Source organism: Pistacia vera, unplaced genomic scaffold (assembly GCF_008641045.1).
Source record: "Pistacia vera cultivar Batoury unplaced genomic scaffold, PisVer_v2 Contig737, whole genome shotgun sequence".
In the NCBI taxonomy this organism is placed as follows: domain Eukaryota; kingdom Viridiplantae; phylum Streptophyta; class Magnoliopsida; order Sapindales; family Anacardiaceae; genus Pistacia; species Pistacia vera.
In genome coordinates, this window is record NW_022196598.1 from 234,915 (window position 1) to 260,495 (window position 25,581).

Sequence of the window (25,581 nt, forward strand, 5' to 3'; positions counted from 1 at the left end):
AAAATTGTCATCTAAAATCCATGGATTGCAATGATTTTTCAATGCAAGATTATAATTATAAGATCGAATAATTGTTAACTCTTTAATATGGTTGATTTTATTTTTTATTTTTTATTTATAACCCTGGTGACTGGAGTGTTCGAGTTAACTTGCATGCATCTTAACTAATCCCGAAGCCTATTGAATATCCTACAAGCTCAATATTTCAAGACAAGTCATAAATATGATAGGTGATCTCAAAGTGATTCGAACTCATAAAAGTCAATGAAGGAAACAAATATTTTTAATCGTCGAACCAATCTCTTAAGATAAATTCCATTCACCCATGAGATAGTTAAGTTTCAAACTTCCTAACCATTTTCGAAAAATATTATATATATATATATATATATAAAGAAATTATAATCAAAGTATTTTTAATACTTTTCAAAATTTCGTTATAACGTTTAAGACTTAACTATTTTCACAGAGACAAATAAAATAAACCCACTCGTAATATAAAGAATTAAACTGAAAAGGATTTGGTCAAAGGAAATATGCCAAGATAAATCAATTTGATTTATTATAATATTAGTAGTACCATTCCAATAATAATCACATCAAAATAAAAATATATATTTAAATACCATCATGGAGATTATATATTATAAAAATTCATGAATTTATTAAATCAAATAATTTGGTAGAATTAATATATGGATAAGTATGTAGATTTTTATTAATCAAATCCATTCAACTTAACATGAAATATCCCAATAATTTCTAAAAATTTGACTTTGATTAATTCTCTATCGTTGACTTGTAATTTGTTTGTTTAATGTCAAAAGACTAAAACACCGAAAGCAACCGCACCGACCCATTTATTCAAATCATGTAAATGCCTTCCAACATTTAACTACCTGTCACACCTGTACACACACTTACATGTACATTTGTAACACTTTGAAATTTACTTATTCATTTAGGTGTACCACGTTAGCTTTATGTGATAAATTCTTCATTTCTTTAACAAAATTTTTAAAATTATTTCCACGTTTTTAATTAACAAATTTTGAATAATCCAGATTCAATTCAACAGTTACCTTAAAAAAAAGATTAATGTTGTTGTTGTTATTATTATTATAATTACTATTTTTTATCATCGAGGTGTCTGACACCTCGACTAATCCTCGGGATTCATTGAACATCCTACAAGATAAATATAATATTAAATTTGTAGTAGATGATTTTAATGTTTGAACCTAAGAAGCCTATGAAATGGAACAAATCTTCTTAACTGTCAGACCAACCTCTTGGAGTTGTTATAATATAAATATTAAATAGCATCTAAAGAGATATTATTTAAAATCCTCGTGATAATAGTTCAAACAATGAAGATTGTTTCGATAGATTGAATCAATGAATCGGTTAAATTATTAGTTCATATCATGGGTTCATTTTTTTTTTTTTTTAAATATAATAGCTATATAGTCAATTTTTTTTTTAAAAACATTTCAACCAAATATATATTCTTGAAATGATTTTTGGTTTCCTTTAATTATCAAAAATTAATTTTATATATAAATTCTAAAACAACCCTGTTAATTTTGTAAGTTTAAGAATATAACACAAATTTTCCTTAATATTTCAGAAAATAATATAAATTCCTAATTGTTAAGCAGTTATTAACGTATTGTTATAATTTATAATATGATAAGTTAATAAATATTTATTTAATTGCTCTTAGCATTGAAGTTGCAAGAGAGAGAGAGAGTGTTTGTTTGTTTGTGTTTGAAAGAAAGGAATAAGCAAAAAGCAAACTTTTTCAGTGGGCAATCGCTTTCACAATCAGAGATTGAATAAACCCTTTTCACACTTTTTAACTTAATTATTTGGATTCATCGTCAAATCTTTTTGGGTTGTGTTTACTCACTCAAATCTGTCTCTTTTATTATAAACTAAATGATGGGGTTCTTGGTTGGTGAGCTAGAAACCAGCTGCCTTGTATTGACTTGCTTTAGATCATGGAGAGCTCGTTGTGTCCTTGGATACCATCAATCTCATCTCTCCTTTTTGGATTTTGAGTTCTTGTTTACGTGTCTTCCTATGACTATAGCCTGTAAAGCCTACCTTATTGCCTACCTTATTGCCTCTCCATTAATGCATTCCTTGTAATTCACATAACAGGTAACTAACTCATTTCTTCATTTCATGATTTTACTTGAATTGTTGGTTCAAAATGAGAACTTGTTGAGGCTAGCTTATGTGAGAGGTTAGTTGAAATTTGTGGTTTTCTGGGAGGAAACTTAAGCATGGATGGCGGTTTTAGAGATGGCATCTTGGGTTGTTTTAAAAGTTCAGTTTGGATATGCATTGTTTAAGGAAAAGGGTTTTTAAAACAATTGCTGATTGTTTTGAGATTGAAGCTGGCCCGCCCTTAGTGAATTTGGAGCTTAAAGAGTTGAAGTTTATGTACTTTTTATTTTTTCAGTTCATAGTATCTCAATTACATATTCAAAGTTTTATGTGATAGGGACTTTTGCTTGTTGAATTCATAAGAAGAGAAGTAGGTACAGCTTTTGTGGATGTTTTTGGTTGCTGTACTTTCATTCCAAATGCAAAAACTATGGAATTCTTTTGGGTAATGTTGTTGAAGGTGTTAAATTTTCAGGCCTTTTTTTAATCATATTCAGTTGTAAATGTGCAGTGCGGCAAGTGGTTTTAGGAGTAGGCTATGAAGTGTTTCAATTTCTCCAAAGGAGATAAAAATGATGATCCAAAGACAACAAAATCCATTTCGGTCCGCTCCTCCAATACCAGTACTTCAATGTCAACCGATCGTGACATGAGGAGATCTGGATCCGAGTTAAATTCTCAAAATGTCTCAGATTTAAGCACAGCATCCTCCACAAGGAACTCATTTGCTGTCCTGTCTCAACTGTCCCAAAGACAATGTAATCTCAGAATCTTCACATTCTCGGAGTTGAAGACAGCCACAAAGAATTTCAGCCGCTCCCTCATGATTGGTGAAGGTGGATTTGGTGGTGTTTACAAGGGTGTGATCCGGAGCATGGAAGATTCAAGTAAGAAGATAGATATTGCTGTGAAACAACTAAGTAGAAGAGGCTTGCAGGCAAGCTTTTTTTTCTTCTCTGTTTTCCTTTTCTTACACTTGCCTTTAAATATGAATTTTAGCAAGTTTAGTACCATAATATTTTTGAAGATTTTTTATAATTTTCTTTTTGGTCAATAAAATACATCTAATTTGGTGTGAAATTTTGTTTTGAACATGTTAGATCCAGAAATCAGGCAAACTCCCCTCTTTCTGGTGAAGTTAAAATTTTACTTGGAACATATTTGAAGATGCTCAGACAGCAGTGTGTTTTTTTTTTTTTTAAATTTGATTAAGAATTGGCTGCCTCTGTATCTCTTCTCATTATTTTAGAGAGAACCAATAATTTTGATTATATCTCTTTTCAAGCCAACATCTTTGTTTTGTTTTATATGAAATGTTCATTGGAGATAACTACCAGTAATTCTCTTTCAAAGCTAGAAATTAGATGGTTTTTCTATATTTCTTGAGGATATAGTCGATGAGAAGAAGTAATTATGTTTTGTTTTTCAAATAAAAATGATCCAGAAAATGTGTATAATGCTTGTATTTGGATTTACCATTCTTCTATTGTTTTCTAGATTCTGTCAACGCATATCATCTGTATTCCTGTATATCTTGGATAAATCTTATTTAGCTTAGGGAATATTAGGTGATGAACTTTATATAACTTGAGTGAATTATAGAGCCTGATTTATGGTAGAAAATGGCATTTAAGATGAATTTATCATGTCAAAATTGATGCATGTTGTTGCTGGCTTCTATGACATTGTTCTTGATACTTCACTTGAAGTTTGCAAAACCTGTTTACGATTTCTTCTAAAGTGATGAAATTTAATAAGGTAAAAACCATTAGGATAACTAGAAAGGCAAACGCTCTTATAATTACATGTTCTCATTTTTTACTGTTTTCCTTCACGGCATTTCAAAGTTAGCTTCTCTATGGAGATACATGATAAAGTTGCTCCTAAATCTTTTTTGCAGGGTCACAAAGAATGGGTGACAGAAGTAAATGTTTTAGGGGTTGTTGAACATCAAAATCTTGTCAAACTGGTGGGTTACTGTGCAGAGGATGATGAAAGAGGAATTCAACGGCTTCTGATATATGAATATATGCCAAACAGAAGTGTACAAGATCACTTATCAAGTCGATCGCAGACAACAATTCCTTGGGCCACAAGACTGAAAATTGCCCAGGATGCTGCCCGAGGCCTAGCATACCTCCATGAAGGAATGGAGTTTCAGGTAATTTTTATTTCTTGTTTACTTCTTCGTAAGATTAAATGTCAGTAGTTTAGTACCAGTTGCTGCAAAATTAGTACCAAGTTGTTTCATTCAACTGGCAGAGCTTGTAAGAACAAAAGGTGATGGTTTGCAAAATGGAAGACACTAAGAATAATTAACACGATGTGTCTTATGCCTAACAAAATACTCCTACAACCATTGTGTAGAAGGATCAAAATCTATCTAGAAGTTTTAGGAGACTATACGATAACCATACAAGCCAATAAAACTCTGTCATATCAGCTAAGATAGCTTATTCTTATTATTTAATATTTATATGAACCGGAGTTATCCAGAGATTGGCATTACTGCTCTAAAGTTAGGTTGCTTTTCAGAAGAGTGGCTTGGATTTTTTCATACATATCCTTTTCTTGAGATAGCTTAGGCTGGTTGTCAATATTCAGAACTTTGATGGGTATTAACCTTAAAGTGCTGGACTTATCAATCTTGATAGTACCAAGTTTTGCAAACCTTCGCTCTCAGTCTCTCCTTTTCTATGTGTTTGTTTAGGATCTAAAAATAGGTTTTGCTTGAATTTTAATGGCAACTACTTAACCATATATAATGAGGGGCTTGATCTACTCTCAAACTGTGTTAAGTGTCTTACTTTCATTGAATACAATTTTTTATTTTTTTAATTATTGGCACAGATTATCTTTAGAGATTTCAAGTCCTCAAACATACTTTTGGATGAGCAATGGAATGCAAAGCTTTCAGACTTTGGGTTGGCTAGATTGGGACCTTCAGATGGAATAAGTCATGTCTCAACTGCGGTATGTTTATAGTAAACTTAATATGTGTTTTCATCTTGATATGACTTCGTTTAGTATGCGNAGGGAATATTAGGTGATGAACTTTATATAACTTGAGCGAATTATAGAGCCTGATTTATGGTAGAAAATGGCATTTAAGATGAATTTATCATGTCAAAATTGATGCATGTTGTTGCTGGCTTCTATGACATTGTTCTTGATACTTCACTTGAAGTTTGCAAAACCTGTTTACGATTTCTTCTAAAGTGATGAAATTTAATAAGGTAAAAACCATTAGGATAACTAGAAAGGCAAACGCTCTTATAATTACATGTTCTCATTTTTTACTGTTTTCCTTCACGGCATTTCAAAGTTAGCTTCTCTATGGAGATACATGATAAAGTTGCTCCTAAATCTTTTTTGCAGGGTCACAAAGAATGGGTGACAGAAGTAAATGTTTTAGGGGTTGTTGAACATCAAAATCTTGTCAAACTGGTGGGTTACTGTGCAGAGGATGATGAAAGAGGAATTCAACGGCTTCTGATATATGAATATATGCCAAACAGAAGTGTACAAGATCACTTATCAAGTCGATCGCAGACAACAATTCCTTGGGCCACAAGACTGAAAATTGCCCAGGATGCTGCCCGAGGCCTAGCATACCTCCATGAAGGAATGGAGTTTCAGGTAATTTTTATTTCTTGTTTACTTCTTCGTAAGATTAAATGTCAGTAGTTTAGTACCAGTTGCTGCAAAATTAGTACCAAGTTGTTTCATTCAACTGGCAGAGCTTGTAAGAACAAAAGGTGATGGTTTGCAAAATGGAAGACACTAAGAATAATTAACACGATGTGTCTTATGCCTAACAAAATACTCCTACAACCATTGTGTAGAAGGATCAAAATCTATCTAGAAGTTTTAGGAGACTATACGATAACCATACAAGCCAATAAAACTCTGTCATATCAGCTAAGATAGCTTATTCTTATTATTTAATATTTATATGAACCGGAGTTATCCAGAGATTGGCATTACTGCTCTAAAGTTAGGTTGCTTTTCAGAAGAGTGGCTTGGATTTTTTCATACATATCCTTTTCTTGAGATAGCTTAGGCTGGTTGTCAATATTCACAACTTTGATGGGTATTAACCTTAAAGTGCTGGACTTATCAATCTTGATAGTACCAAGTTTTGCAAACCTTCGCTCTCAGTCTCTCCTTTTCTATGTGTTTGTTTAGGATCTAAAAATAGGTTTTGCTTGAATTTTAATGGCAACTACTTAACCATATATAATGAGGGGCTTGATCTACTCTCAAACTGTGTTAAGTGTCTTACTGTCATTGAATACAATTTTTTATTTTTTTTATTTTGGCACAGATTATCTTTAGAGATTTCAAGTCCTCAAACATACTTTTGGATGAGCAATGGAATGCAAAGCTTTCAGACTTTGGGTTGGCTAGATTGGGACCTTCAGATGGAATAAGTCATGTCTCAACTGCGGTATGTTTATAGTAAACTTAATATGTGTTTTCATCTTGATATGACTTCGTTTAGTATGCGAAATCTAACTCATAAGGTAAAACTCATTGAATCTGCAACTAAAACTATATTCTTTGGGTAAATTTTCTGCAATGAGTTGAAGATATTTTTTATTGAAATCATATGGCGTATGTCTAGTTTAAGATTGGTTTGGCTTGTGTGTCATTTGTTGAACTTGTTTATTCATTTAATACTTACACTTTTCTCTAGTTCTTTATTTGTGCATTGTTGTAATATGCATACTGTCCATAATTAGATGTTCTTTATTAGTTTGTAGGAAGAGAGAGAGCAATTTATCTGATATCCAAATAGGTTGTAGGAACAATTGGATATGCAGCTCCTGAATACATTCTAACCGGCCGTCTCACAGCTAAAAGTGATGTGTGGAGCTATGGAGTTTTCCTCTATGAACTCATCACTGGTAGGCGTCCTCTTGATAGAAGTCGCCCCAAGAGCGAGCAAAAACTCCTTGATTGGGTCAGGCCGCACCTCACTGATGTGAAAAAGTTCACGTTGATTTTAGACCCAAGGCTCGAAGGGAAGTATTCCCTCAAGTCTGCCCAAAAACTTGCAGCTGTAGCCAACCGATGCTTGGCACGACAAGCCAAAGTACGTCCCAAAATGAGTGAAGTGTTGGAAATGGTGACTCAAATTGTAGAGTCAGCTGAAGATGGAGCCCCCCTAACACCCATGAAGAGCTTGGCTCCAAAAGATTCTTCTGAAATGTCAAGAAGAGAACGTCTAAAAAGAAGGTTAATGAATTTGATCAACGAAGGGAAAGGGCGCTTCATTTGGCTGACGAGGAAGCCTAAGATTGTGAGACCATGTTAAAAAAAAACATTCGCGCAAACTGTTCTTGTTATTCCCATGAATTAATGCATGTAACAGGGCTGCCCTTTTTGCTGAATGTGTAAATTAAGTTTGTAAAGCTTTTTATCAAAGCAAATGAGTTTGCATGGCATATACATGTTTTGTTTCCCATTGAAGTTTTAAAAGACTCAACGGCTCTATTTGTTTTATTATTTTTCAAAAAGTTGAGTTATATTGTTATTACAAAAATAGTATTTGAAAATTAACAAAAACCCTCTCTAGATTTATTAATTTAGCTAAACAACTCATACAATAAAACATTGAAAATTAACAAATACATCATCATCCACCCATTAAATGTCGCAGTTGGCCACCATCGCTAGAGGGTGGTCAAAAGTCACTGTAATAGTGCACGATCGGTTGGACCTGACTAGTGGTGCGTCGGTCTGACCTTTTCAGGTCAGATCTATGGCCAAAGATCTGAATAAATTAACAAACATAGAGGGTTTAAAATAGTTAAATATAATAAGATTAAATTTTGAAAATATTAAAATAAATATACGTATTTTGGGTATGATAGAAATAAGATATGGTAGGAATAGGAAACAAACACAGCCATAAATATCTAAAGTCATAACTTCTTTGACATTAAGAGCAACCCCTTTTGATTGAGATTAAGATGATTACATGAACATGGACATTAAACACAAAACTCCACTTCTTCCATTTTCCCATGAAAGTGACAGAAAATAACACTGCGGCTCAGCTTGGTTACCTGCTCTAATGGAGTTTCAAGCACAATCTTGAGTTATAAAATTAATTGTTTGACTCCAAAATCTATCAACATATTGCAACCATAACCAATAGATAACATATTATATTAAGTTTTGATAATGGTCAATAAAATGGTGATGAAATGAAAGCTTTTTAAACAAGAAACAATTACTGATATTGTATAATCTTGTAATTATGAGAAAAAATAATTATAATATAAATTCATATACTTTTGCATTGGGAGAATGAAGAACAATATGATATTCTTTAATCGAGTAAACGACATGTTCCCACCCGTGGTTTAATAAAATGGACAATCGGTAAACCCCTAATTTTATTTACTCAGATCCCGACCTCAAGTATACCGTTTCATTTATTTAATAGTGAAAGGTTAAATGGTTATTTACTCCACCTCCACCTCCACCCCTCCCCAGCACCAGCCTCCATCGTGGCCGAAGAACAACCAGCTCCACTTCCCTTTACTCCCCATCACCATCAATGCCCCTCCATCCTGCCACCAACTGCAAAGCCTCCACCTTCATCTAAATCACCTCCAACATCTCCTCCTCTCCTTCTCCACCACCACCAAAGCCTCCACCTCCACCACCTCCGGCTCCAACCAAATCTCACATTTGCTTGCGCAACATCAGGGAAACCCCATTCCCGATGGCATTATGGTGATTTTATGGGTTTTTTTTATGGTTTTTGATTTTTTATTAGATTGGCATTTTACAGATAAAATAAAGGGCCTTATTGTGATTTCATAAATTTATTATGGGTATATATAATAAATTATGGGGGCATTAATTCTTGGGTTTTATATGTTCACTCAATTTTTTATGGCTAAATAATCAAAAGTTAAAAGTTCAAGGGCAGTTTAATAATTGTAATCTATGCACATGCGTCAGAACTAATAGTGATTAATACTGTTATTATAAGGGTAATAATATAGAATAAATGAAACAAAGGGTACCACTTTGGTAGTTTGCTAAACCTCGGGTGTTTATTCTCGTTAATCACACAATTTAAAAAACAATAATACTATAGTTACAAAGAAATCTTACAAAGATTTTTATACAAAGTGAGGTGGCAAAAAATAAATAGAAGAGTGAAACAAAAAGTCAAACTCATTAAATTCACTCTTCTATTCATTTTTTGCCACATCACTTTGTATGAAGATCTTTGTAAAATTTCTTTGTAACTGTGATATTACTCCTTAAAAAATCTGTTATCCCACTAACCTAGTACGAACTGTAACCGACCCACAAATTCAAAAAACGACAACGTGTCGCGAGCATTGGGGGCCACGTAGTGGTACGGCGGGATTTAGCGATTTTCACACGCGTGGCATATCTACCACTGGCCAGAAGGAAGGAATTTCAAGAAAAGACGCCGAAATAGAGGGCAAATTCAACTATTATCTCTATCAAACTTGCTCGATCTTTAACTTCCTAAACCGTCTTCTTCCCTCGCTTTTCTCTTTCTGTTTATCTTCCTATCTCACCATTTTCTTTTTAAAATCTCAGGTAATTTTTAATTTATTTAAATTTTCAATTAGTTATTTATTTATTTACGGTATTTGTAATTGTAATTACGTTTGTTTGCTTTTGGTAGGCTCTTTTTATTTTTAATTTTTTTTGGGTTTCTGATTGGAGGATTTGGGTTTTGTTTTGCTGATATTTTTTTTGCTATTTTTCATTCATATGTTAAGTTTTGCGTATTTACTTATTTTTTTGAAAAAGATTCGCTCCTTCGTTATTGAAATTAGATAAAGAACGGAAATTTACTTGATGATTGAATTAAAAGTATGATTCCTCTGGAAGTTTTTGTGATGTTTATATTGTTATGTTATATCTATTTTATTTTGGGTATTATGTTCATTGGGAAATTATAGTTTGGTTTTAGGGATTGTTACCTAGCTTTATGTTAAAATCTTTGCCTGGAAAGAATAAGATTGCACATTGAGTCTTAAGTGTTGAAAGTGGCAATTGTATGTCAAGTTCTAAAGGGTAGGCTATATCAAGAATAGCCCTTGTAGGATGTTTTTTGGATGAACCTTTTCTGATGCATATATTATTTGGCATTTTTTTGGGTCAATTTTGTGTTTTTGCAGTGTAAACACCTGACTATGTGTGTGTGTCGAGGTCGTCTACAAGTTTATATATTCTTGAAGTGTTATGTTTTATTTGATGATGCATTGAGTGGTGCTTGTTGTTTTCTCATGTCTGTTCCAGTTTTTGAAACTTTATGGGGAAGAATTACACAAATTAAGGAATTTATAGGCTTGGACGGTTCCTTGTCAGAAACTATAAGAGCAAGATGATAAGTTGTGAGCAAGATCCTGATGTTGTTCGCTGGGGTCTTCATCAACTTTTAGATGTCTGTACTCTTTCAAATGCTGGTTCACAAAGTACGGTTACAGGGTATGATAGAGATTTGAGTCAAGTTGCGTATGTCAGAGAAGGTTATTGTCAAACAGAACAGGCGAATGTGGAGAATGATGAGGTTATTGCATATTCCCTTCAAGAAGAACTGTCGCGAGTTGCTGCTGCTGAAGCATCTGGGTCTGTTAATTCCTCTCAAGAATCGATAGTTGCACAGGATTGGCTTGGTCCTTCAAGAAGACACTACAGTTCTGGTAGTGGGAAATTCTTTGCCTGCCAATTTGATTAATTTATTATGCTGTTTTGTCACTACTTTAGGGTTTAATGGGATACCGTCAATTATTATGTGTAGGGTCTGAGAATGATCAGGAAGCAGCAGATTTTTCTGGACAAAATAGAAAAGAGACATATGGTTCTAGTAAACAGGTGGAGGCAGATGATCAAAGTAGGGAGGTGAAGGTGGAGACTGCTGATGATGAGGGCCAGGGGGAGAATCTGCAGTATTTATTAGACATAACTGACGAGTCTTCTATTCTTGATGGTGAAGTGGGCAAGAGATTGAATCAGATGGTCCCTGTTCCTGTAAGTATGGTTTCTATATTGTTGCTTTATTTTTCATTTCAGTGTCAGAATGATATTCTTTTAGCAATGGTCTCTGAAATACATTCTTTTGCACACTGTTAGATACTTTTCATTTTAGGTATTGCATCATATTTTCTTTTGGTCATTAGCTTAATTGGATGGGGATTTATGAATTATTTGTTCAAAATAAGATTGTGATTATGTTGACCCTTAGGGTATGAATGTGTTAGATTCATTCTGTTTATTGTTACCCAGTGCTTCTTTCTCTTTATTGCTGGAGTAATTGACACATCTTCTTTCCCTTATTTGTTTTTTGCAGCATGTTCCCAAAATTAATGGTGAAATACCTTCATCTGATGATGAGATATCAGATCATCAAAGGCTGCTAGATAGGTGTTGGGTCCATCTGTTTGTCTACTAATTATTGTCTCTTAGATCATCTAATAATTATTAATTAGTTTTTAATGAGTTTATGGAGTTTAAGTCTTGTTTATATGCAATGCAAACTGGCCTAGAAATTTTTGAAGCTCTGTCTAGGTAGTGTCATGAAATTGATTGTGGTGTCTCTGTTAATGGATGTATCGACAGTTCGAATTTGTTGCATTCATGCAATTATGGAGCTTGATGTGTGGCAAAGAAAATCCTGATTCACTTTATGATAATTATCACATTAAATCGATTGTTTACAAATTAAAGAGTAAGGAGAGACATGCTCTTCTAGCAACGCTTCCATCACTTGTAGGTACTTTTATAATGTATGGTCCTTATAATAAGGGCCACCCGTAAGGGAGATAATAGAGTCCAATATCGATCAAATGTAAGATAACTAGATCGTTCTCAGTTGAATTTATAAACTTAAGCTTTTGGGTTGAACTTCTTAATACTTAAATCTCATGGCCTATTGATTTGTTTATGCAGTATGTTTGCAAAATATTTAGGAAGGCTTCCGTTTCTGTTCTTGGTTTGGTGGCTTTCCGGATCCTCTCGATCTTATTCGTAGTTTGGAAGGGGGAAGGAGTCTATATCAATGGACATTAATGAACCATCATTGATGGACGTTGCACGTGTTGTAACTTAAAATTAATCAAACTTTCATCGTTTTCTCCTAGATAGTTATTTTATGTTCACTTCATGTATGCATATCCATGGGATCCCTGTTGCTGTGCTGCCATATAAATACCCCTTTCTAGTGTCTTGCTCTTTCAAGTGACAGGAAATTTACCCCCTTTTCTTTTGGGAAAATTCTGCTGTTATAAGTTGGTTTGAACTGTACATTCTTTTTTCTCTTTTTTCAGGTTGCAGTTGTATGATCTGGTAGAAAATAAGGTGCAAGGAGATGGTAACTGTCAGGTTGGTTCTTTAAACTTCTATGGATGATATAATTTGAAGTTATACTATTGAGCGGTCTTAAGGTGTTTTTTTCTTTTCTTTCTGGCTATTGAGGATACTAAAAAATATTCCTGAAACTATCAATTATTTGTTTTCTGGGACTTCTCCAATCTATATGGGAAGTAATTGTAGCTGCTCCTCCATTAGCTTTGGAGATGTCTTACTAGTTTCTTATTTTCTCAGTTTCGGTCGTTATCAGATCAGCTCTATCGATCTCCAGCGCACCACAAGTTTGTGAGGGAACAAGTCATTAATCAGGTCAGTTTAATGTCTGGTTTAGTTAATGAACTTGAGTATACTTGATGCTGTGATTGCACATATCACTTATACTAAGTGTGGTCTTTTTTCCAATTTTGATGTCATCAGCTAAAGTCTTACCCAGAAATTTATGAGGGTTATGTTCCAATGGCTTATGGGGAGTATTTGAAGAGAATGAGCAAGTAAATTACTTGTACCAATTTCTGTTTTTTTCTACCTTAAAGGCTTGATTAAGTTAGTTCTCTGCTTATATTTTCTATGGTGGATGAAATAGGAGTGGTGAATGGGGTGATCATGTCACTTTGCAGGCTGCTGCTGATTTGGTATGTTTGATTACTGGATCTTCTAGTTCCTATGCTTCTTTTTTTGGCTTTTCCTTTTCAAGATTCTGGGAATATATTAGGAGTTTGAATGTCGGGTCCTTCTCTTCTATATTACGTAATTGCTCAGATATAATTTTATCACCTTGAATTAATTTCCTTTTATGGATTCTTCATAATTTATAGTTCCTTGTGTCTCCTTCAGTTGTTTTTGTGATTGGAGAAGTATGGAAGTTACCAGTTTCTTGCAACATTAGAATAACTTGTGGTGTATGAAATTCATGTTAATTTTGCAATCAGAATTTCGGCTTTAATTAGTCTTGCAAAAGAAGTTAGGCTTTAGTGTTTGGTCGACTTCTTTTGCTCTGTACGGGATGACCTCTTGTGAACGTTGACATTTTCAATCATACTTGCCTTGAATTAATATATTTTTAAAAGCCTGGTTTCGTAAGTAACTGATATTGTGGATGAAATGAGTCTACTTTAAATTGTTGTGTGATCATAGAAACCTTCAATTTGTAATGATAATTCATAATACAATTTTAAGTATAGCTACTTGAGGTTATTGACTGCTCATAACTATCATCAACATCAACTGTGCACTGTAAATAGGATTCTGATTTTGATAACTAACTCCCTTTTACCATATAATTGCAGTATGGTGTCAAGATATTTGTGATAACTTCGTTTAAGGACACATGTTATATTGAGATCCTTCCACATGTTCCAAAATCCGCACGAAGTAAGTATTTTACAAGGCTGTCATTTCTTTGGTGAAACTTGATGATCTATCTCTGATTGTACAGATTTTGACGAAAATACCTTTTGTGGTTTATTTTTCTGGCATTGTTATGTCATGACACCCTTTTAAAATGCTAATCATGAATCATACCATTTGTCATTTTTCAGTTATCTTTTTGAGTTTTTGGGCAGAGGTTCACTATAATTCGATCTATCCTGAAGGAGGTAAGAATGCTTTTGTCGATTGTATGTATTATGAATTTAAGATTCTACTTAACTCCATTTTCCCCAGCGCAGCACTTCTGCTGTGACTGATCTTTTATCCGCCGATGGTGCCTTTTTCAAATGGTTAACTCTGGAACTTCACTCGTTACCTTGACACTACTAGTTTGGCTAGAAATATTAGAATAGGAAACTCAAGTTGTTTATTTGAAATTGTGTGGCTTTCTACTATACATGTTTGAACGATAATTTGAATTCGCAATTTGTTCTTTCTCTGTTCTTGTTGTTGGACATTTGTGCAATGAATCTTATCTCATTCGTTTTTGCTTTTATATAAATTCAGAAGGGCCTGCGTTTGAAGATAAGAAAAAGAAGAAATGGTGGATATTTTGAAGCTGAATGGCTGCATCGCATGGTGGTCATATCGTGGATTTACTTCTAAGATCTGCATGGATTCGTTCATGGCTTCTAGCCATTGGCTTGATTATTGGTTTTGGTGTATATAGAATAGAGAAAATGGAAGCTTGCTGTTACTGCACACCAGTTTTCACTTGTTTTGTACATAATAATTTTCTCTGATGGTGGTGGGGCGGGGAGCCGATTCATTCCATTTTGCATACATCTTTACACATCTTAGAGTTTGTAGAGTAGGAAAGTTTCTTAATATTATTTCATTGATTCATTCTAGCCTTTTTGTTATTGTATATAGACCTTTAGTCATTTCTTTTACACTTTTATATAACAATATTTTTTTTTTCATTTCCTTCTCTCATAGTAGATGAAGCTTTTGTAATTATATATACGTATTTATATGATGCTCCGTTGTTCATTCCATTGTATTGATCTTTGGACTTGAAAATGCATTATAGCTCTCCAAATTCTGCGATAATATAATTTTATTTATCTTTCTAAATTACATATTTAAGTCAAAGAAATAAATGGGTAAGGAATTTTGTTGGATATAAATTTTAATCTGTTTCTAATTAAATGAACGTATAAATATGAAAAATCACGATTATTATTATGGTTGTAGAGATAGAAAAGAAATATTAAGAAGCAAGGTTTTAAAATTCAGTTCGAGGTGAAACTTGGCAAAGTGGTTAGGTCTCGAATTGACCGGTTGAACTAGTTTGATTGTCCGGTCAAATCGGTGATGTCATCATGTCTGAAGGTTCGAAATTCACAAACATACCCTTAAAAAATACCCATAAGTCCCTATAGATTTAAAATCTAACAAACACACCCCAAATGCAGCCATCGATGTTAACAACACTCTTCATTACTACGAAAACACTCCCCTCAACCTCCTTATCAAAACCCATCATACCTCACCCTAATTCGTCTTGCCAATCATTGGCAATAACTTGTTGTTTGCCCCCATGCTATTTTTGCGATTTTCAATCGTTTCACTCACTAAAAATCACCTTTGCCACCACCTTTCGACTCAACCATTCTCTTCAAAAGCTCCAACATCTCAACCATCAATTGCTCATCGATCACAAGGTTTGCTTTGATAAGTTATGAATAATTGAAATTGGAAACTCGGCCAAGGCCCCAGGTCTCGGTTAGAGTGGTTTAACCGGCCAGGCCGGGCCTGGTATTAAAAGTTGAATAATGCTAGCCTTATTCACTCCCCTATTCACTTCTTTTATTCACTTTTATTAAAAAAAATGAATAAGTGAATAAAGCTAATATTTTAATAAAGGTGAGTAAGAGAAGTGAGTAAAGGTAGTGAGTAAGGCTAAGATTACTCTTAAAAGTTAAAGCCCTGCTAAGAAGTTTCTTTCGTAAGTGTTCATGTGTAATTTCATTTTTTTTTTTTTTAACTTTGTTCTTATTATAAAAAATAAAAACAAAAAAAACCACCATCACCACCACCACCACCCTATACATGAAATGGAACTTTGGCACCGTACTATTGCGCGATTATTCAGAGTGAAATATGAAAACATTTGGCACCGTATTTTTGAAAGGAACTTTCCTCAGAAAAGCTCTTTGATTCCCCGCAAACTAAAACCTCTGCACAGATCTGAAATCTGTTCATCTAATCTCCTCAACCAAAACCCTATACATGTTATTCAGCAAGCACTACGCTAAAACCCTAAAAATCTTACTAATCAATTCCAAAAATCCAATCTTTAAAACCTTTCTGAAACAGCTCGAAATAAAGCCTCCACCTTTCACATACACCCAAACCCACAACTATGTAAATGTCTACATGAAATGGAAGCAAGACTTCTACTTTGATTCAATCGACCACATCCACAACTCCATGCACCTCAAACCCATCATTGCTTTGAAGAATGTTGTCGTCCAAGAGCCCTCTGCTTCTATCCCAATCTCTGCTATATCAAAGAGAGGACTTGAGTTTGATATACATGTTAAAGTTGCGAGGTTTTTGAGACAATACCCATCAATTTTTGAAGAGTTCACTGGGCCTATGCATAATTTGCCTTGGTTTAGGTTGACCCAAGAAGCTGTTGAGACTGATAGAGAGGAGAGAATTGTTTATGAGGAATGTAGAGAGGAGTTGAGAGAGAGGTTGAGGAGGTTTGTTTTGATGAGTAAAGATAAAGTTTTGCCTTTGAAGATTGTTAAAGGAATGGAGTGGTATTTGGGGTTGCCTAGTGACTTTTTGGAGCAGCCAGAAGTGAATCTTGATGGTTCTTTTAGGTTTGTTGATATGGAAGATGGATTAAAGGGGTTAGCTGTTGAGAGTGAGGGTAGAAAAGTGTTGTCTGTGTTGCAAAGAAATGCTATGAAGCAAGGAGTTTCTTTTGGAGAACCAATGGAGGCTATTGAGTTTCCTCTTTTTCCTTCAAAGGGTTTGAGGTTGAGGAGAAAGGTTGAGGATTGGATTAAGGAGTTTCAAAATGTTCCTTATGTATCACCATATGAGGATTATTCACATTTGGATCCTACTAGTGATGTAGCAGAGAAAAGAGTTGTGGGCTTCCTTCATGAACTGCTTAGTCTCTTTGTAGAGCATTCTGCAGAGAGGAGGAAACTTTTGTGTCTTAAGAAGTATTTTGGTTTGCCACAAAAGGTTCACAGGGCGTTTGAGAGGCATCCCCACATTTTTTGTTTGTCATTTAGGAACAAAACTTGTACTGCTATTCTTAAAGAGGCTTTCCGGGACAAGTATGCTATAGAAGAACATCCGCTGTTGAAGGTGAGGAAAAAGTATATTAAGTTGATGAAGAAGTCGGATGTGATTCTGAGGAATAGGAGGTCGAACAATCGGTTTGTTGATAGGGGGGATCTGGAGAAGGAGAAGGAATTGGATTCGAATTACGAGGATGAAGACGGAGGAGCGATGGCCTAATAGAAGTGTGTCAGAACTTCTCAAATAGGACTAATCAGGGCTGAAAGTTGATTGATAAGCTTTTCAGTGGCTGGTTTTGCCTGAGGTGATGGTGGCAAATGACAGCCATTGCTTCATTTGGGCACATCTTTGGTGCTAGAGGTATGTTTTAAATTTATGAGGGATTAAAATATTTAGATGGGTTACAGCATATACTTGCAGTAGAAATGTTCTGTGGTCAAGTATTTTCTATGAATTTAGAATATCAGGTATTACCATGGCTATTAAGCTGCCATGAGCTTTCGATACTTGCTGTTTTGATTCTCAATTCTTGCCATTTCCATTGCAAGTTTAACTTCATGTTGCATCTAGTTGCCTTTTCTGGATTGATGTTTTGAACTTGAGTGCTAGTTAAATTTTTTACTATAATCCTGTCATTTTTCCAATTTTCGCAGCTGCCGGGACTTTACTGTTGGAAACAAGTTCTGTATCTGTAAATCATCTAAATTACAGAGGAAGTAGTGTTGCATTTTGAGGGTGCAAAAACCAGGCAACTGTCTGAAAGTTCCCTGCAATATTGAATGTTTTCCGATTATCATTCAGTCTGAGAGAGGTATAGACCATTCTTAAGAATTCGCCAAGGATGACACTAGGAAACTTGATGTTAAATTACTGTTGAGGATTCTTCTTGTAGCTGCAATGAAAGCTGTGGTTTACCTCAGATAAAGTGGGATCTTCTTTGATGTATGAGTCTGTAATATTCTACTGGACTATCCACCCAATATGAGATTCATGTGAAAGAATTAGTTTAGAGTTGGGGTGACAGAGTGTTAATGATACCGGGAAGCTGGTGGGGAAAATGATCAAGGCCTTGAAGAAAAGTTCATTGCTATAATTTCATAAGCAATGTTTAATGGGTGGATGAGTTATTAGTGTGAAATTATAGCCATTGTGTTCAAAATGTAATAAGATTCCGTTTCTGAGAAGTGAATGATCATCTGAATGAAGTTTTTATGTGCAAAGATTATGCCAAACTCTTATACAATGATAAATGACCATTTAATTTGACCTTGTCTTTTTCATTCCTCTCTAGTTCATCTCAATTAAGCAGACATAAAAGAACCCTTGAAAACCATTAATCCTTCAAGCTAGCTGCAAACACAATCTCTTGAACGAGAATTGCTGATATCATATTTGCTTAGCGTTTGACTAAATTCTTCTTCAAATTCAACTAACAATTCATCACTTGATAACTAAATCCCTAGCTGCTCCAAAATTATTAACATTTCTAATTAAATGAACGTATAAATATGAAAAATCACGATTATTATTATGGTTGTAGAGATAGAAAAGAAATATTAAGAAGCAAGGTTTTAAAATTCAGTTCGAGGTGAAACTTGGCAAAGTGGTTAGGTCTCGAATTGACCGGTTGAACTAGTTTGATTGTCCGGTCAAATCGGTGATGTCATCATGTCTGAAGGTTCGAAATTCACAAACATACCCTTAAAAAATACCCATAAGTCCCTATAGATTTAAAATCTAACAAACACACCCCAAATGCAGCCATCGATGTTAACAACACTCTTCATTACTACGAAAACACTCCCCTCAACCTCCTTATCAAAACCCATCATACCTCACCCTAATTCGTCTTGCCAATCATTGGCAATAACTTGTTGTTTGCCCCCATGCTATTTTTGCGATTTTCAATCGTTTCACTCACTAAAAATCACCTTTGCCACCACCTTTCGACTCAACCATTCTCTTCAAAAGCTCCAACATCTCAACCATCAATTGCTCATCGATCACAAGGTTTGCTTTGATAAGTTATGAATAATTGAAATTGGAAACTCGGCCAAGGCCCCAGGTCTCGGTTAGAGTGGTTTAACCGGCCAGGCCGGGCCTGGTATTAAAAGTTGAATAATGCTAGCCTTATTCACTCCCCTATTCACTTCTTTTATTCACTTTTATTAAAAAAAATGAATAAGTGAATAAAGCTAATATTTTAATAAAGGTGAGTAAGAGAAGTGAGTAAAGGTAGTGAGTAAGGCTAAGATTACTCTTAAAAGTTAAAGCCCTGCTAAGAAGTTTCTTTCGTAAGTGTTCATGTGTAATTTCATTTTTTTTTTTTTTAACTTTGTTCTTATTATAAAAAATAAAAACAAAAAAAACCACCATCACCACCACCACCACCCTATACATGAAATGGAACTTTGGCACCGTACTATTGCGCGATTATTCAGAGTGAAATATGAAAACATTTGGCACCGTATTTTTGAAAGGAACTTTCCTCAGAAAAACGCTTTGATTTACCTCAAACTAAAACCTCTGCACTTGTCTGAAATCTGTTCATCTAATCTCCTCAACCAAAACCCTATACATGATATTCAGCAACCACTACGCTAAAACCCTAAAAATCTTACTAATCAATTCCAAAAATCCAATCTTTAAAACCTTTCTGAAACAGCTCGAAATAAAGCCTCCACCTTTCACATACACCCAAACCCACAACTATGTAAATGTCTACATGAAATGGAAGCAAGACTTCTACTTTGATTCAATCGACCACATCCACAACTCCATGCACCTCAAACCCATCATTGCTTTGAAGAATGTTGTCGTCCAAGAGCCCTCTGCTTCTATCCCAATCTCTGCTATATCAAAGAGAGGACTTGAGTTTGATATACATGTTAAAGTTGCGAGGTTTTTGAGACAATACCCATCAATTTTTGAAGAGTTCACTGGGCCTATGCATAATTTGCCTTGGTTTAGGTTGACCCAAGAAGCTGTTGAGACTGATAGAGAGGAGAGAATTGTTTATGAGGAATGTAGAGAGGAGTTGAGAGAGAGGTTGAGGAGGTTTGTTTTGATGAGTAAAGATAAAGTTTTGCCTTTGAAGATTGTTAAAGGAATGGAGTGGTATTTGGGGTTGCCTAGTGACTTTTTGGAGCAGCCAGAAGTGAATCTTGATGGGTCTTTTAGGTTTGTTGATATGGAAGATGGATTAAAGGGGTTAGCTGTTGAGAGTGAGGGTAGAAAAGTGTTGTCTGTGTTGCAAAGAAATGCTATGAAGCAAGGAGTTTCTTTTGGAGAACCAATGGAGGCTATTGAGTTTCCTCTTTTTCCTTCAAAGGGTTTGAGGTTGAGGAGAAAGGTTGAGGATTGGATTAAGGAGTTTCAAAATGTTCCTTATGTATCACCATATGAGGATTATTCACATTTGGATCCTACTAGTGATGTAGCAGAGAAAAGAGTTGTGGGCTTCCTTCATGAACTGCTTAGTCTCTTTGTAGAGCATTCTGCAGAGAGGAGGAAACTTTTGTGTCTTAAGAAGTATTTTGGTTTGCCACAAAAGGTTCACAGGGCGTTTGAGAGGCATCCCCACATTTTTTGTTTGTCATTTAGGAACAAAACTTGTACTGCTATTCTTAAAGAGGCTTTCCGGGACAAGTATGCTATAGAAGAACATCCGCTGTTGAAGGTGAGGAAAAAGTATATTAAGTTGATGAAGAAGTCGGATGTGATTCTGAGGAATAGGAGGTCGAACAATCGGTTTGTTGATAGGGGGGATCTGGAGAAGGAGAAGGAATTGGATTCGAATTACGAGGATGAAGACGGAGGAGCGATGGCCTAATAGAAGTGTGTCAGAACTTCTCAAATAGGACTAATCAGGGCTGAAAGTTGATTGATAAGCTTTTCAGTGGCTGGTTTTGCCTGAGGTGATGGTGGCAAATGACAGCCATTGCTTCATTTGGGCACATCTTTGGTGCTAGAGGTATGTTTTAAATTTATGAGGGATTAAAATATTTAGATGGGTTACAGCATATACTTGCAGTAGAAATGTTCTGTGGTCAAGTATTTTCTATGAATTTAGAATATCAGGTATTACCATGGCTATTAAGCTGCCATGAGCTTTCGATACTTGCTGTTTTGATTCTCAATTCTTGCCATTTCCATTGCAAGTTTAACTTCATGTTGCATCTAGTTGCCTTTTCTGGATTGATGTTTTGAACTTGAGTGCTAGTTAAATTTTTTACTATAATCCTGTCATTTTTCCAATTTTCGCAGCTGCCGGGACTTTACTGTTGGAAACAAGTTCTGTATCTGTAAATCATCTAAATTACAGAGGAAGTAGTGTTGCATTTTGAGGGTGCAAAAACCAGGCAACTGTCTGAAAGTTCCCTGCAATATTGAATGTTTTCCGATTATCATTCAGTCTGAGAGAGGTATAGACCATTCTTAAGAATTCGCCAAGGATGACACTAGGAAACTTGATGTTAAATTACTGTTGAGGATTCTTCTTGTAGCTGCAATGAAAGCTGTGGTTTACCTCAGATAAAGTGGGATCTTCTTTGATGTATGAGTCTGTAATATTCTACTGGACTATCCACCCAATATGAGATTCATGTGAAAGAATTAGTTTAGAGTTGGGGTGACAGAGTGTTAATGATACCGGGAAGCTGGTGGGGAAAATGATCAAGGCCTTGAAGAAAAGTTCATTGCTATAATTTCATAAGCAATGTTTAATGGGTGGATGAGTTATTAGTGTGAAATTATAGCCATTGTGTTCAAAATGTAATAAGATTCCGTTTCTGAGAAGTGAATGATCATCTGAATGAAGTTTTTATGTGCAAAGATTATGCCAAACTCTTATACAATGATAAATGACCATTTAATTTGACCTTGTCTTTTTCATTCCTCTCTAGTTCATCTCAATTAAGCAGACATAAAAGAACCCTTGAAAACCATTAATCCTTCAAGCTAGCTGCAAACACAATCTCTTGAACGAGAATTGCTGATATCATATTTGCTTAGCGGTTGACTAAATCCTTCTTCAAATTCAACTAACAAATCATCACTTGATAACTAAATCCCTAGCTGCTCCAAAATTATTAACACCCTAGAAATTATAAGCCTGTTTGGCCGAGTTTATGAGTATCAATAATACTGTTTATAAGGTAATTTGAATTTATAAACATTTGAAATTTAAACAATTACGTGTTTAGTTAAAGTACTTATAAGTAATTGACGCATTTGGTGAAATGTGGCTTATAAGTACATTTTATTATTAAAATGTCTAAAAATGGTATTATATTATTTTATCAAATAATAGATTATATTAACTCAGTTTTTTACTATAATATTATCAAAATATATTTTGATCATATGACAATATAATTTAATTTTAAAATTAAATAAACAAATACTTTATAGATAAATATTTTATTAAAAATTGATATAAATAATTTTTGCAATGAATAACATTAGAAGCGTGAGTTGTCTGAAATATAAAAATAAAGTTATATGATAAAATTTTAAAATTAAATAGAGATAACGTGATAATATACTTAATCAAACTACTTTATAAACAGATTGTTTAGAGCTTAAAATAAATCACTGTACATAGACTACGATGCTATGTTTCTTCTGTCACAAGTAAGCCGAAAGAATATCATTTGGGATTTCTTTCAGTGTTTTGTAGTATGGCTAAAACGGAACTTCAAACGGAGACTCCTGAATAGGTTGGACTTTGGGGTCTCCCGCACCAGAACAACAGTTTGCTTCCTTACTAATTTTCTTTTCATTAGTCAGAGGAGATACATCTCTATCTTTCTTCTTAATTTACCAATTAATATTAATAATCCATACAAAACGCACACCATCTCGACAGACAAAACGCGGGAAGTCCCCAGACATCAATTTGTCAAAAAAAAAAAAAAAAAAAGCCGGAGGAAAGCAGAGAGAACACATCTATCTCAATAAATGAATCAGGAATACCACACAAAGAAAAGGAGGAGAGGTTAACAGAATTGCCATTACAATTTTACCACTATTTAATTAAGTTTTTGGACAGTGCTACCCTTGTATTTAAAATAAATTGCAAACCACCACCATCTGCCAACAACCACCACTAAAACGACCAGAATCTGATCATTGTGGATCTAGCCGTTTTCAATCATATCAACGTACAACCAGCCAGATTCAACCAATCGTGCACCATTTCGACAACTGTCGATTGTCGTCCAACGGTTGTGACCAACAACCAACTATCCTCTTGGATTGCTAGGATGCTTTAGTTAACTTTTAAACTTTTAATGTGAAAATGTTTAACTAAATTAATTAATGTAGTGGTTAAAAAAATAATAATAATAATATTAAAATAGAAAAGCAATTCAATAATCAATATAACATACTCATCAATTTATTCCAATATTCCAATCTAGACAAACACATCTCCCTAAACATTTTCAATAATCTTTAAAGTAATCCATAATACAATATTCTCTGAACCAACGTAACCTAAATGTATCATTTTATATAACAATACAACTTATTAAAGGGTTATTTTTTTAGTCTCTACATGCTTAATCAAATATTAGAAATGCTATGAAATCAACATTTTAGCTTCATCGTTTAAAATCATTCAAATTTATCATACATGTAAATTTTTGAAGTTGCAAAAACACAACAACAATATCAAAATCAAATAACATATAGAAATATATCTGCTTCAAAAATATTAAAAAGTTATTTACATATAAGTTTTAGTTCCTGCATATTCAAGTCTCTGCTTGATATGAATTATTCTCCTATATCATATCACTCTGATTATGCATTTACACTCGGTTCCGCTTTACAATTATATACTCCAATAAACAGTCAGAAAACATGTAACTCCACCAACCATCTAATCTAATATCTAATTGACCCTCCCACCAGAATTTTCATCGTCGATTAATAGCGGGCCAAATTTACAATGAAAATATTTGACAAAACAACTTATTCAGGAGGCTAGCTTTTATGTTTATCTACAACTACTAGTCTAGGTAGAAAATGAGACTTAGATGCTAAAATCACCATCCCTGTTAGCTATACAGAAGGATCGTCTTTTTTTACCGTCATATTCAAGTTTTCTTGACAGCAAAGGAGACTGACTCTGAGATTCCAGGTTAGGAGATCTCAGGAAGAGACTGAGATTGACATTCCTATGCGCCGCTCTGCCATTGAGTAGTTAAGATTTAGTTGTAGTCATGAGAAGTTAAGTAAACATAACAAATAGAGTCAACTGTTCCTCACCTCCAGTTGCAACAAGTTTCTCAATGCGAGAAACAATATGTTTACCATAAGTGTACTTCTTCAGCACATTTAGATGAACCTTGATGCGAGAAATTAGTAATTCTAGGCTCCGATCATCACAGGTTTCAAGAACCTTTTGCACAACATAGTTTCCAAATGGATCTTTCATCATGGCCTGCAGTTTTTCAATTTTAGCAACATAAAAATCAGTGGAAATTTGAAACGTTATGCTCCAAGCAAGATTGGAATAGAATCTCTCCTCTTTACAAAATAAAATAAACAAGAAAACATAGAAAATAACAAGGAAGATTATTAGTTCATAAGCTCCTGATTAAACAATGTGTTGAAACATAACAGCACCATTAAATGCGTCTCATGCTATAGAGAAACACACAAATAATTTGAGTATTCAATTTCAAAATTATTTTTCTTGGACAGAAGATAACATGCACACATTAATAGGTTCTATAACTTATATGGGAATAATAAGTTTGCACACTGTAAAAACACACTACCGCATACCTGCAAAGGTTCGTTTTCATCAGTTGAACCAAGCATCTCATTCACCAGAAGTTGACGTTCCTCAGGGCTNAACCTAAATGTATCATTTTATATAACAATACAACTTATTAAAGGGTTATTTTTTTAGTCTCTACATGCTTAATCAAATATTAGAAATGCTATGAAATCAACATTTTAGCTTCATCGTTTAAAATCATTCAAATTTATCATACATGTAAATTTTTGAAGTTGCAAAAACACAACAACAATATCAAAATCAAATAACATATAGAAATATATCTGCTTCAAAAATATTAAAAAGTTATTTACATATAAGTTTTAGTTCCTGCATATTCAAGTCTCTGCTTGATATGAATTATTCTCCTATATCATATCACTCTGATTATGCATTTACACTCGGTTCCGCTTTACAATTATATACTCCAATAAACAGTCAGAAAATATGTAACTCCACCAACCATCTAATCTAATACCTAATTGACCCTCCCACCAGAATTTTCATCGTCGATTAATAGCGGGCCAAATTTACAATTA

The 25,581-nt window shown here is 34.2% G+C and overlaps 6 protein-coding genes across 7 annotated transcripts; 5 read left to right on the top strand and 1 right to left on the bottom strand.

Annotated features, from left to right (window-relative positions):
* The first annotated feature begins 1,837 nt into the window (after positions 1-1,837).
* Positions 1,838-7,650, top strand: LOC116115365 (serine/threonine-protein kinase PCRK1-like). Its single transcript, XM_031401524.1, has 5 exons — positions 1,838-2,166; positions 2,687-3,112; positions 4,076-4,336; positions 5,026-5,148; positions 6,977-7,650. The coding sequence occupies exons 2-5, from the start codon at positions 2,714-2,716 to the stop codon at positions 7,493-7,495; spliced, it is 1,302 nt and encodes a 433-aa protein (XP_031257384.1). The 5' UTR covers positions 1,838-2,166; positions 2,687-2,713; the 3' UTR covers positions 7,496-7,650.
* LOC116115366 (serine/threonine-protein kinase PCRK1-like) lies at positions 5,497-7,026 on the top strand. Of its 2 annotated transcripts, none has more exons than XM_031401526.1 (3): positions 5,497-5,814; positions 6,503-6,625; positions 6,942-7,026. In XM_031401526.1, the coding sequence occupies exons 1-3, from the start codon at positions 5,512-5,514 to the stop codon at positions 6,963-6,965; spliced, it is 450 nt and encodes a 149-aa protein (XP_031257386.1). In that variant the 5' UTR covers positions 5,497-5,511; the 3' UTR covers positions 6,966-7,026. The 2 variants fall into 2 exon arrangements, with proteins under 2 accessions (XP_031257386.1, XP_031257385.1); XM_031401525.1 differs by having other exon boundaries at positions 6,935-7,025.
* Positions 7,651-9,605: 1,955 nt separating the features above from the next.
* On the top strand, positions 9,606-14,899 carry LOC116115336 (OVARIAN TUMOR DOMAIN-containing deubiquitinating enzyme 9-like). The gene is made up of 11 exons (XM_031401495.1): positions 9,606-9,774; positions 10,483-10,886; positions 10,985-11,214; positions 11,534-11,607; positions 12,510-12,564; positions 12,787-12,861; positions 12,970-13,043; positions 13,136-13,184; positions 13,839-13,923; positions 14,091-14,147; positions 14,488-14,899. Exons 2-11 carry the CDS (start codon positions 10,568-10,570, stop codon positions 14,535-14,537), a joined length of 1,068 nt encoding a protein of 355 aa, XP_031257355.1. The 5' UTR covers positions 9,606-9,774; positions 10,483-10,567; the 3' UTR covers positions 14,538-14,899.
* Positions 14,900-16,111: 1,212 nt separating this feature from the next.
* On the top strand, positions 16,112-18,463 carry LOC116115337 (protein WHAT'S THIS FACTOR 9, mitochondrial-like). The gene is made up of 2 exons (XM_031401496.1): positions 16,112-17,610; positions 17,904-18,463. The coding sequence occupies exon 1, from the start codon at positions 16,216-16,218 to the stop codon at positions 17,467-17,469; it is 1,254 nt and encodes a 417-aa protein (XP_031257356.1). The 5' UTR covers positions 16,112-16,215; the 3' UTR covers positions 17,470-17,610; positions 17,904-18,463.
* A 1,365-nt stretch (positions 18,464-19,828) lies between these two features.
* On the top strand, positions 19,829-22,076 carry LOC116115352 (protein WHAT'S THIS FACTOR 9, mitochondrial-like). Its single transcript, XM_031401511.1, has 2 exons — positions 19,829-21,223; positions 21,517-22,076. Exon 1 carries the CDS (start codon positions 19,829-19,831, stop codon positions 21,080-21,082), a length of 1,254 nt encoding a protein of 417 aa, XP_031257371.1. The 3' UTR covers positions 21,083-21,223; positions 21,517-22,076.
* Positions 22,077-24,318: 2,242 nt separating this feature from the next.
* On the bottom strand, positions 24,319-25,549 carry LOC116115353 (pumilio homolog 4-like). Its single transcript, XM_031401512.1, has 4 exons — positions 25,521-25,549; positions 25,048-25,120; positions 24,526-24,700; positions 24,319-24,446 (listed from the first exon to the last, which is right to left on the bottom strand). The coding sequence occupies exons 1-4, from the start codon at positions 25,547-25,549 to the stop codon at positions 24,409-24,411; spliced, it is 315 nt and encodes a 104-aa protein (XP_031257372.1). The 3' UTR covers positions 24,319-24,408.
* Between the last annotated feature and the right edge of the window lie 32 nt (positions 25,550-25,581).